The sequence below is a fragment of the Salmo salar genome, chromosome ssa29 (assembly GCF_905237065.1).
Source record: "Salmo salar chromosome ssa29, Ssal_v3.1, whole genome shotgun sequence".
Classification (NCBI taxonomy): Eukaryota; Metazoa; Chordata; class Actinopteri; order Salmoniformes; family Salmonidae; genus Salmo; species Salmo salar.
Window position 1 is genome coordinate 8,251,304 of NC_059470.1, and position 15,256 is coordinate 8,266,559.

The following is a 15,256-nucleotide window of genomic DNA, read 5'->3' on the forward strand; positions in this document are numbered from 1 at the left end:
GCTAGCTAGGTAAACAATGTGTAAGATCACACACGTAACGTTAGCTAACGAGCTAGTTAAACAACAATGAACATAACGACACGATTTGGCACAAGAACCCTGCATGAATCTGCTGGGAGCATACCAACCAGGTTCAATGTTCAGCTTGCTAGGCTCTAACTAGCAAAGCAAACGGCTCTGGGATACGAATAATAATGTCATACACGTGACGTTAGCTAGGGAGCCAGCCAGCTAACATTAGCTAGCTAACAGTACACTTTAGCTTGAAATGAAACCATTTTCTGTCAATTAGAAATGTGTAATATCTGAAAATGTAGCTAGCTAGACTATCTTGCCCGTATGCATGATGGACGTGTCTCCCTGTCACGGATGCCCTTAGTTTGAAGATGTAACCCATAGACAGGTGTTTTCTCCATCTCTTTAGCTATCATACTCGAATTCCACTGATTTCAGAACTCAATTCTCCAGAAAGTGGAGCGCAACACTTATGCAGCTCCACTACACGATACATTAAAAAAAGCTGCGTTCGACAGGATTACCAACGCAGACTGACCAGCTCAAATAGACAGAAGCCTTATATTTGGCAGACCAATCCAAAATCCTCTCTCGACATGTCCAGCCCACTCATTTATCTCAGCTAATCATGGCTAGTGGGAAGGTAGCTAACTTTTTCTGTGGCTTAACCAACAAGGCTCGTAATTTAACAATTTTATTCGTATTTACATATGGCATCCAAGTATGTTATTAAGGCACATGAAAGTTCACATGTTCCGGAAGACATTTCTGCCCCAAAAATTAAGTTGTGACTTGCGACATACGCCTAGTTTCCTGAAACGGGTCACAAATGTGCAACATGTACTTCCTTTTGTGTGATCATTTCTTGTCACACCCTGTAAGGTATGTCCATTGTACCTTTTTGCAGTTTGTACCTTTTTATTTTTTTTAGGGTACCACCACAGTGACAAAGATGTTTGTTCCTTTCAAGTGGCAAATATTAACTTAAGTCCCTTACACTTCACCATCCCACTTCTGACAACAACGTAGCAAATTCAGAGGGTAGCCCCAACCGGGACTCGAACCTGGGTCCAGCGACTGTCAAGCCAACACCTTAACCATTACACCAAGAGGTCTGTACTTGACTAGGTGGCTCAGTGTTGGGTTAAGCTCGCTACAAAATGAATTACAATATTGTCACATGCTCTTACGTAAGTCGATTATAAAGATTTCAGAACTGTCAGCAGACATGCTCAAACTTGCAATATAACGATAGACCACAAACTGGTACAACACTTCAACTCACGGGTGGCCAAAAATAACTGAAAGCCACACCCCCAATGATTATACCTTTTTATATTCAGAATATTTGGTACAAAAATGTACAATTACTAGATTACCCGCACATGTACGTTAAAATGTACCGAACAGTACCATGTTAGATCATATGTGTACCTCCTGAAGGTATATTATGTGTATTTTGATGTTTTTGTACCCAAGGGAACTACACTCATAATGAATGAGTGTAGTGAGCTCAACTTCTAACTTTAGCACTTGAAATGGTGCAAGACCTAAAGCAAATACAGCCTAGGCTACTCTTTAATTATTCAACAATGATGTAATAGCCTACATTTGCATCATAAGTCACAACTGAATTGAAGATACATTATTTCAACAAACTAAGCCTGATAATATACTTCTCTTGTGAGAAAGGGGATGGAAGATAACGGTTCACTACTTTATTCCACAGCTGGGGTGTCATTCACTTGTCCAGCCCTACTGGGCGTGGAAGTTCGGCAGAGGTGAACAGGAATTTAGCGCGCCTGCTAATCAGTTCAGTTTACCAGGCTGCATACACACTCCAGCCGCCAAGACACCCTTGCACACAGACAGAATGAGAGAAATAGTTCACATACAAGCCGGACAATGTGGGAATCAGATTGGCACCAAGGCAAGTAGAGACCATTGAACTGAATGACTTTTTCATTAAGAATAACTTTTTCATTTTGAATTAAAACCTTGCATGTTTTGTGTAAAAAAAACTATTTCTTAACTTTATTATGCCATCGCACACGGATTTTGTGCGATGGAGCCGATGTTTTTTCAACGGGAATCATCCGTTGCCAGATGAATGACAACGGATGACGAATGAACGGTCTGTCTGTCTTTTAACTCCGAAAATACCTTAGCCTAAATGTTTAGAAGCTGATGTGACAAATTATAGGCTAATTGTAGGCCAATGTTGTATAGCATATGACCCCATGCTTTGGGTCATAGGCTACGACTTTGCCTTTTGAAAATGTAAATTGCTATCGCTTAATTACTAATCTATTTAGCCTATAATAAACTTCATAACGGTTCCTAGCGTTCAGCCATGGAGTGCCATGAAATTCGCGCTGTGCGAGTCTATCCATTTCAGCAGCTGAGTGTGCTTCAGTCATCAAATAAGACCGAAGGATGCACAATGTTCAATCGTTTTTTCATGATGCCTTGATAACTTTCGGATATTTAACTGTAACCTTTTTTCCTCCTATGTTGATAACTCGACAGTTTTGGGAAGTTATCAGCGATGAACACGGCATCGATCCGGCAGGAAACTATGTGGGTGACTCATCGCTTCAAATCGACAGGATTAATGTGTACTACAACGAAGCGTCCCGTAAGTGTGTCTGTTGTAGAATGAGTCATCATGCTTCCAAGTTGTTCCCAATTGATAAAGGGATAGAGCATTTAACATAAACGCACTCATGGTCTGCTACAGGGTCCTTACTTCTGGTGCTTTGACAAATTGCCATTACTCTTTTGCCACCCTTTGCTGCAACCTGAACTCAGTGGTAGATGTAACAATAAACGTAAATCCGAACACTCCATTTAAACTGAACAAAAATAAACGCAACATGCAACAATTTAAAAAATTCAATGAGCTACAGTTCATATAAGGAAAAATAGTAAATGGAAATTAATAGATTAGGTCCTAATCTATGTATTTCACATGACTGGGAATACAGATATGCATCTGGTCAAAGAGACCTTTAACAAAAAAAGGTAGGGCCATGGATAGGAAAACCGGTCAGTATCTGGTGTGACCACCATTTGCCTCTTGCAGGGTGACATGTCTTTCGCATCGAGTTGATTAGGCTGTTGATTGTGGCCTATGGAATGTTGTCCCACTCCTCTTCAATGGCTGTGTGAAGTTTCTGGATATTGGCGGGAACTGGAACACGCTGTCGTACACGTCGATCTAGAGCATCCCAAACATGCTCAATGGGTGACATATCTGGTGAGAATGCAGGCCATGGAAGAACTGGGACATTTTCAGCTTCCAGGAATTGTGTACAGATCCTTGCAACATGGGGCTGTGCATTATCATGCTGAAATTTAAGGATGACTGCGGATGTATGGCACGAGGGGGGGTTCTAACCATGGAGTTATTTTAAGATGGTCATACTATGGATCATTTAACTATTGAATTAAGGACTCCTTTAGGTACAAAAAAAAAATAATGTATGAACAAATGATTTGATATAATACTGAATTTGGCCTTTCCTACTATAGCCCAGAGAAATGCATTGAATAACACATTCATAAATGGCAAAAACAAAAATCATAAGAAACAAGCTCTTGAAGTGTCTGTCCTATATCTAGGAGATATAAGAAAGCTCCGGAAATATACTGTGCATTCGAAAGTATTCAGAACCCTTTGACTTTTCCACATTTTGTTACATTACAGTCTTATTCTAAAATGGATTAAATAGATGTTTCCCCTGGGTCAAACGTTTCGAGTAGCCTTCCACAAGCTTCCCACAATAAGTTGGGTGAATTTTGGCGCTTTCCTCCTGGTCAGGGCTTTGTGATGGCCACTCTAATACCTTGACTTTGTTGTCCATAAGCCATTTTGCCACAACTTTGGAAGTATGCTTGGGGTCATTGTCCATTTGGATGGTCCATTTGGATGACCCATTTGCGACCAAGCTTTAACTTGAGATGTCTTGAGATGTTGCTTCAATATATCCACATAGCTTCATGAGGCAGGAAAATTATCTATTTTGTGAAGTGCACCAGTCCCTCCTGCAGCAAAGCACCCCCACAACATGATGCTGCCACCCCCCTGCTTCACGGTTGGGATGGTGTTCTTCGGCTTGCAAGCTTACCCCTTTTTCCTCCAAACATAACATTTACATCATTTAGCAGACACGCTTATCCAGAGCGACTTACAAATTGGTGCATTCACCTTATGATATCCAGTGGAACAACCACTTTACAATAGTACACCTATATCTTTTTTTTGGGGGGGGGGTAGAAGGATTACTTAATCCTATCCCAGGTATTCCTTAAAGAGGTGGGGTTTCAGGTGTCTCCGGAAGGTGGTGATTGACTCCGCTGTCCTGGCGTCGTGAGGGAGCTTGTTCCACCATTGGGGTGCCAGAGCAGCGAACATTTTTGACTGGGCTGAGCGGGAACTGTGCTTCCGCAGAGGTAGGGAGCCGAGCAGGCCAGAGGTGGATGAACGCAGTGCCCTTCTTTGGGTGTAGGGCCTGATCAGAGCCTGAAGGTACGGAGGTGCCGTTCCCCTCACAGCTCCGTAGGCAAGCACCATGGTCTTGTAGCAGATGCGAGCTTCAACTGGAAGCCAGTGGAGTGTGCGGAGGAGCGGGGTGACGTGAGAGAACTTGGGAAGGTTGAACACCAGACGGGCTGCGGCGTTCTGGATGAGTTGTAGGGGTTTGATGGCACAGGCAGGGAGCCCCGCCAACAGCGAGTTGCAGTGATCCAGACGGGAGATGACAAGTGCCTGGATTAGGACCTGCGCCGCTTCCTGTGTGAGGCATGGTCGTACTCTGCGAATGTTGTAGAGCATGAACCTACAGGATCGGGTCACCGCCTTGATGTTAGCGGAGAACGACAGGGTGTTGTCCAGGGTCACGCCAAGGCTCTTAGCACTCTGGGAGGAGGACACAATGGAGTTGTCAACCGTGATGGCGAGATCATGGAACGGGCAGTCCTTCGTCGGGAGGAAGAGCAGCTCCGTCTTGCCGAGGTTCAGCTTGAGGTGGTGATCCGTCATCCACACTGATATGTCTGCCAGACATGCAGAGATGCGATGGTCATTATAGCCAAACAGTTCTATTTTTGTTTCATCAGACCAGAGGACATTTTTCCAAAAAGTACGATCTTTGTCCCCATGTGCAGTTGCAAACCGTAGTCTGGCTTTTTTTATGGCGGATTTGGAGCAGTGCCTTCTTCCTTGCTGAGCGGCCTTTCAGGTTATGTCGATATAGGACTTGTTTTACTGTGGATATAGATACTTTTGTGCCTGTTTCCTCCATCTTCACAAGATCCTGTGCTGTTCTGAGATTGATCTGCACTTTTCGCACCGAAGTACGTTCATCTCTAGGAGACAGAACATGTCTCCTTCCTGAGCAGTATGACGGCTGCGTAATCCCATGGTGTTTATACTTGCGTGCTATTGTTTGTACAGATGAACGTGGTACCTTCAGGTGTTTGGAAATTGCTCCCAAGGATGAATCAGACTTGTGGAGGTATACAGTTTTTTTCCTGAGGTCTTGACTGATTTCTTTTGATTTTCCCATGATGTCAAGCAAAGAGGCACTGAATTTGAAGGTAGGCCTTGAAATACATCTACAGGTACACCTCCAATTGACTCTAATGAGTCATCGGAAGCTTCTAAAGCCATGACATCATTTTCTGGAATTTTACAAGCTGTTTAAAGGCACAGTCAACTAAATGTATGTAAACTTCTGACCCACCGGAATTGTGATACAGTGAGTTATAATTGAAATAATCTGTCTGTAAACAATTGTTGGAAAAATGACTTGTCATGTGTCATGCACAAAGTAGATGTCCTAACCGACTTGCCAAAACTATAGTTTGTTAACAAGAAATGTATGGAGTGGTTGAAAAATGAGTTTTTCCTACCTAAGTGTATGTAAACTTTGTGTGTGTATGTGTGTATATATATATGTATATATATATGCATTACTATTAGTGTCTTAACGACCGTTCCACAGCTGCAATGACCGTTCCATGCAGCTGCATGTTCATTAATTGTTTATGGTTCATTGAACAAGCACAGGAAACAGTGTTTAAACCCTTTACTATGAAGATCTGTGAACTAATTTGGATTTTTACGAATTATCTTTGTAAGACAGGGTCCTGAAAAGGGGACGTTTCTTTTTTTGCTGAGTGTGATATATATATATACATACATATATATATATATATACTCAGCAAAAAAAGAAACGTCCCCATGCAGCTGTGGAACGGTCGTTAAGACACTAACAGTTTACAGACGGTAGGCAATTAAGGTCACAGTTATGAAAACTTAGGACACTAAAGAGGCCTTTCTACTGACTGAAAAACACCAAAAGAAAGATGCCCATGGTCCCTGCTCATCTGCGTGAACGTGCCTTAGGCATGCTGCAAGGAGGCATGAGGACTGCAGATATGGCCAGGGCAATAAATTCCAATGTCCGTACTGTGAGACGCTTAAGACAGTGCTACAGGGAGACAGGACGGGCAGCTGATCATGCTCGCAGTGGCAGACCACATGTAACAACACCTGCACAGGATCGGTACATCCAAACATCACATCTGCGGGACAGGTACAGGATGGCAACAACAACTGCCCGAGTTACACCAGGAACACACAATCCCTCCATCAGTGCCCACACTGTACGCAATAGGCTGAGAGAGGCTGGACAGAGGGCTTGTAGGCTTGTTGTAAGGCAGGTCCTCACCAGACATTACTGGCAACAACGTCGCCTATGGGCACAAACCCACCGTTGCTGGACCAGACAGGACTAGCAAAAAGTGCTCTTCACTGACGAGTCACGGTTTTGTCTCACCGGGGGTGATGGTCGAATTCGCGTTTACACCGAGGCCTGTACTCTGGAGCGGGATCGATTTGGAGGTGGCGGGTCCGTCATGGTCATCATCATCGGACTGAGCTTGTTGTCATTGCAGGCAATCTCAATGCTGTGCGTTACAGGGAAGACATCCTCCTCCCTCATGTGGTACCCATCCTCCAGGCTCATCCTGACATGACCCCTCCAGCATGACAATGCCACCTGCCATACTGCTCGTTCTGTGCGTAATTTCCTGCAAGGCAGGAATGTCAGTGTTCTGCCATGGCCAGCGAAGAGCCCGGATCTCAATCCTATAGAGTACGTCTGGGACCTGTTTGATTGGAGGGTGAGGGCTAGGGCCATTTCCCCCCCAGAAATGTCCAGGAACTTGCAGGTGACTTGGTGGAGGAGTGGGTTAACATCTCACAGCAAAAACTGTCAAACCTGGTGCAGTCCAATAGGAGGAGATGCACTGCGGTACTTAATGCAGCTGGTGACCACACCAGATACTAACTGTTACTTTTGATTTTAACCCCCCCCCCTTTGTTCAGGGACACATTATTCAATTTCTGTTAGTCACATGTCTGTGGAACTTGTTCAGTTTATGTCTCAGTTGTTGAATCTTGTTATGTTCATACAAATATTTACACATGATAAGTTTGCTGAAAATGAACGCAGTTGACAGTGAGTTGTTTCTTTTTTTGCTGAGTATATATGTATATATATATTGCTTTACACTTATTTAATAAATTTCTTGGGTAGGCACAAAACGACCTTCATTCTTCCATTCATTTTTTTTAACCCTTACACAACTCCCTTGACACTTATGGGGGTCGTAAAGCAAAACTGAGAACACCATCGTGTTTGTGAGAATCTCCCCTTGACATTAGGGGAGATTAGATTGTAGCCCAAACCTTTCGGACGTTACAAACAGAAGTTGGCACATCGACGGTACCGACGTCAGACGAGTCTCCTGATACCTGTGGGGGTCATGGAGCAAAACCGTTTTGGACACTACAGACGTTTTTGTGAGAAGACCGATTTTTGGGACGTCTCATAGTCTGACAAACACCGCTGTAGCTCTACTACCTTTCACCGCAGATGCGGAAGTGTGATACAAGCTGATGCGGTGGATTGAGATGTGTCCAATGCAAAAATCTACAGCTTTTTTTTAATGTTGCTTAGATTGTTACTTACTATGTTAAGTAAAGTCTGTGAGACCAGGCTGTTTTATATAGCATGATGTGAATACATTATTTCTGAAGCATCTATATACACCTTTTAAATTCATTTTATATTCATTCAGCCTTTAAAGTTAGTGTTAGTTAGGACTGAAATATTCAATGTGAGGGAAAGATGGCAGGCCGCATTGAAAAGGGAAATGTTATCTGGTTGTTGGCAATTCCTTAAGGCATAAAATAAGGAATGTGTTTTAGGTAATAGGTTGTAGGCATACCTGACGAAGTCTTGTTTGTGAAACAATCTACTGTACAATACCATGCATTCTGATACATTTGAAATGTATTCCAATCTGTATAGGTGTTTGGTTGTCTTTTTTCCAGCACACAAGTATGTCCCCAGAGCAGTCCTTGTGGACCTGGAACCTGGGACCATGGACAGTGTCCGGTCGGGGTCCTTTGGACAGCTATTCAGACCTGACAACTTTATCTTCGGTAAGTGGACACTGTAACACTTTACTTAAAGTCAACAGCTAAATAATGCATTATTATTAGGTATTATAGGCATCTAAGAGCATTTAAAATATCCTATTATATGGCTTATTTTGTCTCTATGTAGCTAACACATGTTTTTCCTACTGATTCAAAATGGCTGTTTTTAGGTATGTGTACCATTTCAGTGTTTCATTGTTTCTTCAATATCAAGGACACACAGCATGAGGTTTTGTGGCGGTCACGTGAGGTCTACTGGGCCCAGTTTTTGAAAAACTTTTAATCTGGATCAGAATGATCAGATCGTGCTGGCTGTTTTTGAGACAGTGTTTCAGAGCATAATGGGAAAGATCATTCTGATCCAGATACCACAATATCAAGATCACAGAATACGGATTCTCAGTGTTTCGAACAAACCTACACCTTGCCATCTACTGGACAGGTTATGGTACTACTTCTACACTGTCATAGGGAAACAGAGAGGAAGGAGTAAACTACACAAATAAAGGTACCTGAGATAAAAAAAAAAAAAATTAGCCTGCATATCACTTACAAGTAAGTACATACATTTATTTGACACTTCTCAATATAACAACTGACCACATACCTAAACTGCTGTCAATTTAACACAATTAACCTTTGGTTTTCAGATGTAATGTTTTTTGTTGTTGTTGCCTTTCATTAGTTTCATTGCAATGTCTTAGTTGTAGTGCTTTTAACCTTTCTAAATACAACCTGAATCCAGCCATCCAGTGGGATCAAAATAATCCAGATTTTCGGCATCAAAACTATCCTAATCACATTTCAAAAATGCAAAAAACGACATTCAAACCTGATTAAAGGTAAAATTGGATTACAAAATCCAAATCCATACCTGCAGGATCAGAATCAAAATTTTCAGTTATGAAAAACCCAATTCTGACATTTAATCCTATCTGATTGTCGAAATCCAATCTGATAACTTTTGAAAAACTGGGCCCTGGGGATCAGAATTGATCAAGTTTATAACACAAAGCCCCTGAAAGCTCCCTAGATGAGTCATGGCATCAAAGCAATGGATGTTTTGGTTCTGAACAGTGCTCTCAAAAAGGATGACTGGTTGTTTTTTAGGAGGGTATTTACTTTAGTTACACGTTTTCACCCATCTCTAATTGGTAACCATAGGGAAATCCTTCAAGGATTTGATAGCAGCATATACAGACTGTTTAAGCTTACTCGAACGGGAAATATGTGAGGTAAATGTGAATATGTGAAGGCTGTTAAAATGGGATCCTCTACAGACATAACAACTGATTGTCAATCTACATCAAGGACTTGCGTGATGTGTTGTCTACTACAAACCAAAGATATGACGTGACTCTAAACTACACATGATTGTCATACAAAAATAAAATTGAATTAAGTGATCTACAGTTATGAATTAAATCGTTCAATCAGCACACATCATAATCCATATGATGTCCTAGTCCAGTTGTTTTCATTAGGGCACACAAATGGAAAACGTTTTAAAATGTTCTGCAATTGAGAACAGAAATTAGTTTCTCATTGGACAAGTCAAGGAAGTCCCTCACAGAGAGTTTTCTTCTGTTCGAAGTCCCTGTACAAACATTCCTACCTGGGTTCAAGTGTGGTGGTGCCAGCAGTATTTTTCAGGAGGTGGATATAGTCATTAGGCACCATTAGGCATCAAATGAAAAAAAGCTGAGTGAAACAGGGAGGGACTACCTAGGTTTGTCCAATAAGAAACACTTTGAAGTTTTCTGTTGCATGACCTAATGAAGACTGGGATGGATCAAGTGTGGCGGTCTCAGCAGAAGTTGTCGGGAGATGCATGATACATGGCCTTAGTCATTTACCTTTTCATTAGCAGCTACGGGGAGACAATGGGAAACTATTTGACAGAACATGTAGCTTGTACAAATGCCAGACTCAACCTACATTCTTGCCTAAATGTCTTTGGACATTTGTTTAATCAACTTTTCAGGGTTTTCACGTGGACTTGAGCCCGAGAATCTCACTTCACACACACACCCTGTACTGACCCCACATTCTCTTGGCTTAGACTGGATGATAAATGGCTCACAATTAGCTTGTGTTTGAGGTAGTGGGGGGGTTGATTTGGGGTTACTGGAGGGATGGGGTGTAGGATTTAACTGACAGTTTTCATCCCTTTTATGCTGTCCTTGCAGGGCAGACGGGTGCAGGGAACAACTGGGCCAAGGGCCACTACACTGAGGGAGCAGAGCTGGTAGACTCTGTGCTAGATGTGGTGAGGAAGGAGTGTGAGCACTGTGACTGTCTCCAGGGCTTCCAGCTCACCCACTCCCTGGGTGGGGGCACGGGCTCAGGAATGGGCACCCTGCTCATCAGCAAGATCCGTGAGGAGTACCCTGACCGCATCATGAACACGTTCAGCGTCATGCCCTCACCCAAGGTGTCTGATACGGTGGTCGAACCGTACAACGCCACGCTCTCTGTGCACCAGCTGGTGGAGAACACGGATGAGACATACTGCATTGACAACGAGGCGCTCTACGACATCTGCTTCCGTACCCTGAAACTGACCACGCCCACTTACGGAGACCTCAACCACCTGGTGTCGGCCACCATGAGCGGTGTGACCACCTCACTGCGCTTCCCTGGCCAGCTCAACGCCGACCTTCGCAAACTGGCCGTCAACATGGTGCCCTTTCCCCGCCTACATTTCTTCATGCCTGGCTTTGCACCACTAACCGCCCGGGGGAGCCAGCAGTATCGCGCCCTGACAGTGCCCGAACTCACCCAGCAAATGTTTGACGCCCGCAACATGATGGCGGCGTGCGACCCGCGCCATGGCCGCTACCTCACCGTGGCCACTGTTTTCCGAGGGCCCATGTCCATGAAAGAGGTGGACGAGCAGATGCTGGCCATCCAGAACAAGAACAGCAGCTACTTCGTGGAGTGGATCCCCAACAACGTCAAGGTGGCCGTGTGTGACATTGCGCCCCGCGGCCTTAAGATGGCCTCCACATTCATCGGCAACAGCACGGCCATCCAGGAGCTGTTCAAGCGCTTCTCGGAGCAGTTCTCGGCCATGTTCCGCCGCAAGGCCTTCTTGCACTGGTTCACAGGGGAGGGCATGGACGAGATGGAGTTCACAGAGGCCGAGAGCAACATGAACGACCTGGTGTCTGAGTACCAGCAGTACCAGGAGGCCACGGCTAATGACGGGGAAGAGACATTCGATGACGAGGAAGAAGAACTCAATGAGTAAGGATAATGTTGCCTGTTTGTAAAAAATATATATATATATATTTTTTTTTAACATGTTTTGATGTGTACTGTTTTATGCCCAGAGGTCTCGGAAGCTGTGGAAATAAAACCTTTTTAAAGGCTTTGAATGTGTTGTATGTTAAGTTTTTGTCTAGTGCAGTTATCCATTGTGTGATATGTTGTGTATGGGGTCGTTCCATTTGATTTTTATCACTTTTTGACTGCACCCCTTCTGATTTGAACAAAACTTTCTATACCTATTTGACACTGGTGGAAGTGGTCAGAAAGGAACTTTTTAGACTGGAATGCCAAAACATTTAGGGAATAGAGGTGCTCAAAATGTTGCATACCTCACCCTACCAAAAGACATCCATTCCTTCTTCTGGAAAAGATAAAAGGTTGAGTCTCATACCGTTTAAAAGCTTCTGAGAAAGGTTTTCTAACAACTTAATCGTTTATTTTAACGTAAATTATCAACCTCAAAAGATGTCACTAATGTTGTAGCTTAGACCCTATTTTACATCATCAGAGGGTTTTCATGTTGGGTGTCATGTTTTGGCTGATAAATGTACTAAAATGGGAATAACATTTCAACTTTAAAATGGTAGCACAAAGATTATTGGAGGTCACCACATCAGAAAATGTTGTTTTAAACTATAGTGTTAATCTTCAATAGGAAACCTATTGTAATCAAAGAAATACAGTTAATAGAATATACATTCCCATTTAAGTTGACATTCAACTGTGGGTTGACCGGCGGTCACCTTTGTGGTTAATCTATCTTTGAAATTAATATTTCAATTCAATTTAAATTATGTACCAGCTAAATTGCAGTGATCTGAAGGGATATGTCCATTCTATGAATGCTATTTCTATGATTGAAATGACCCACTCAGTCTTCAAGAGTATACTGTGTCTTTTACACATTTTTAGATAATTGACGTTAAAGATGAAAAATAAATAATAATATAACCCTGTTTGTAAGCTTTTAAATGATATCAAACTTAACCGTTTAACTGTTCCAGTGATGAAGACATGGATGTCTGATGGTAAATAAATAAATAAAATCTTATTTACAATGACGGCCTACCCCGGCCAAACCCAGAAGACGCTGGGCCAATTGTACGCTGCTGTACGGGACTCCCAATCACGGCCGGATGTGATACAGCCTGGATTCGAACAAGGGACTGTAATGACGCCTCTTGCACTGAGATGCAGTGCCTAGCCCGCTGCGACACTCGGGAGGGTGGGGTATGCAAAACAGGTCAACTTTGAGCACATATATCTCCTAATTGTTTTTGCATTCAGGTCCTGAAAGTCACTTTCTGAACACTTCTACCATGGGCAAATATGTATAGAAAGTTTAGTTCAAAAAGTGATTGAAATCAAATGGAACAACCGTATATTCAAATCTGTATGTACGTTTCTCAATTCATGTTGGTCAGTTGTGGGCATGATATGTTAGATGGTTGATGTGTATTGATTAGTACATTGGGAGACTGATTTGCTAAGCTTCTGCTCTAGTCTAGTGCAATGCAAATGAAAGACAAAGACAAAACATGAAACTGTCTTAACTTTTCCTTATTCATCTCTTATTCTTTATTTTACCTTCAATTTTTTGTGTTTTATACACTTTAGAATACCTTTAGAATATAACTTGTTCCATTGGAAGTGTCAAGCCTTAAGGGACTTCCTGGATGAATAAAGAACAACACTAGTGTAAATGCTTAGTAGATATAGCTCCAGACTGTGATAATGGACAATACAGAAAAGTACACTGCCAATAGCTTGCTAATCATTCTCCCTCTATTGTGGTTAGAACTTGATTTCCTAGCAGTTCTATTTGGGGGACAAAGAAAGGGAACCAGTCATTGTAAACCCCAAGTGCTTTGTTCATATCCGCCTCAGTCATGTACCACAGCAGACAGGCTTCAACGTTCCTATGGTGGGGGCAAATCCCCCCTCCTAACCCTAGTTACTCACAACAGCTGCTGAGCAAGGCTTTCTCTATTTAGAACTGTGGAGCTAACAATAGGGGACCTCCAGTCTGCACCAAACTATTTAGAGCTATTCATGGCCTCAATGAGTCTTCTGCCATACACGTACTAGCGTAGTGCTAAAGTTGGAAGCATTGAAGTGAGAAACAGATACCAAGTATGTGTGAAAAGGTTTATACCTTTAAAGACAAATTCACTAAATGTCCCAATAAAAGCACCTTGCATGCTGTGTGCTTTAGGAAAATGAAGCAAACAGGAAGTGAGTCTTTCCCCGTGATATGAACAAGATGAAGCATGATCACCATCTGATTTTGAAAGGTCTCTCACTATATCAGCCCAATAGTGGATACTTGGCCCTAACAACATTTACAGGTCTGTAAGGTGGAAGCTCCCCCACACTGCTTACACCTACTGTATACAGATCCTTCAGATCTGTTAACATCTTAGTGTTAGGGCCATGGAGAATGGGCAGGAAGTGAATTGGTATTGGCTGTACGTTGACTTGATGTGGTGGTTGGAAGGGCTTGGCGTGGTATGCACAGCTGGTGTCACAGACGCTCTTGGCCCGGCCAGTTAGCTGGGAAGTCAGCTGCAGAAGTGCTTCATGCCACTCAAGTTACATTGGCGCTGACCCTGAGAACAACTCCAGGGTGTGTGTGTGTGTGTGTGTGTGTGTGTGTGTGTGTGTGTGTGTGTGTGTGTGTGTGTGTGTGTGTGTGTGTGTGTGTGTGTGTGTGCGCCTGAATTATTTTATGTATTACATTATTATTACATTAGTATGAGCAGGCAGTTTATTACACTTTGATCTTGATACATGTTAACTGTATCCTGTATCCAACAGGGAATGGAACCTTGAAGCCCCCATCTTTGAAGACAATGTTATCTCACTGAGCTAAAGCTAAGGCATTAGCATTGGAAACAGAAATATCCAGCAATGATGCTGACAGTGTTTTTACTTTAATAGTGATTGTTTACGTATTATCAGATACTGTAAGTGTTTATCCCTGTAAGGATTCACTGGCTCAGAAATTATCAAATGAATCGTTGATAGCAGAACAAATCTGTGAGCAAAAGAAAGCCAATTGAACTCTATAGAAAGCTGTTCTTGCATTAGAGCCAGATACAGTACGCTAGATTGCAGTATGTCACAACCAACAGCCAACCAAGTAGTTTGCTTTAGTAAGTAAGAGGTTGCAATTATCTTACAGCATTTCGGGTCTGAATAGTATGTGAATCAAACCTCCAATAAATGTTTCCTTGAAATTGTCAATTTGTTGTGAGTTTGATGATTGAAAATAACTACAGTTGGTGAAATTGTCGGACACTGTCTTAAAGAGACAGTACTTGCAGCTGTTAAAGACCAAGTGTAACCCTCCCATGTGTCTCTGTAGCCTCACTCTAGCAGAAACCCACTGCCTATTAAGGGAGGACTGTGCTGGCTCTCAGACTGGGTTATGAAAATATTGCCAAATAAGGG

The 15,256-nt window shown here is 42.6% G+C and overlaps 1 protein-coding gene across 1 annotated transcript; it reads left to right on the forward strand.

Moving 5' to 3' along the window:
- The first annotated feature begins 1,691 nt into the window (after positions 1-1,691).
- tubb6 (tubulin, beta 6 class V) lies at positions 1,692-15,049 on the forward strand. Its single transcript, XM_014180633.2, has 5 exons — positions 1,692-1,945; positions 2,545-2,653; positions 8,423-8,533; positions 10,720-11,779; positions 14,621-15,049. Exons 1-5 carry the CDS (start codon positions 1,889-1,891, stop codon positions 14,673-14,675), a joined length of 1,392 nt encoding a protein of 463 aa, XP_014036108.1. The 5' UTR covers positions 1,692-1,888; the 3' UTR covers positions 14,676-15,049.
- Positions 15,050-15,256: the final 207 nt, after the last annotated feature.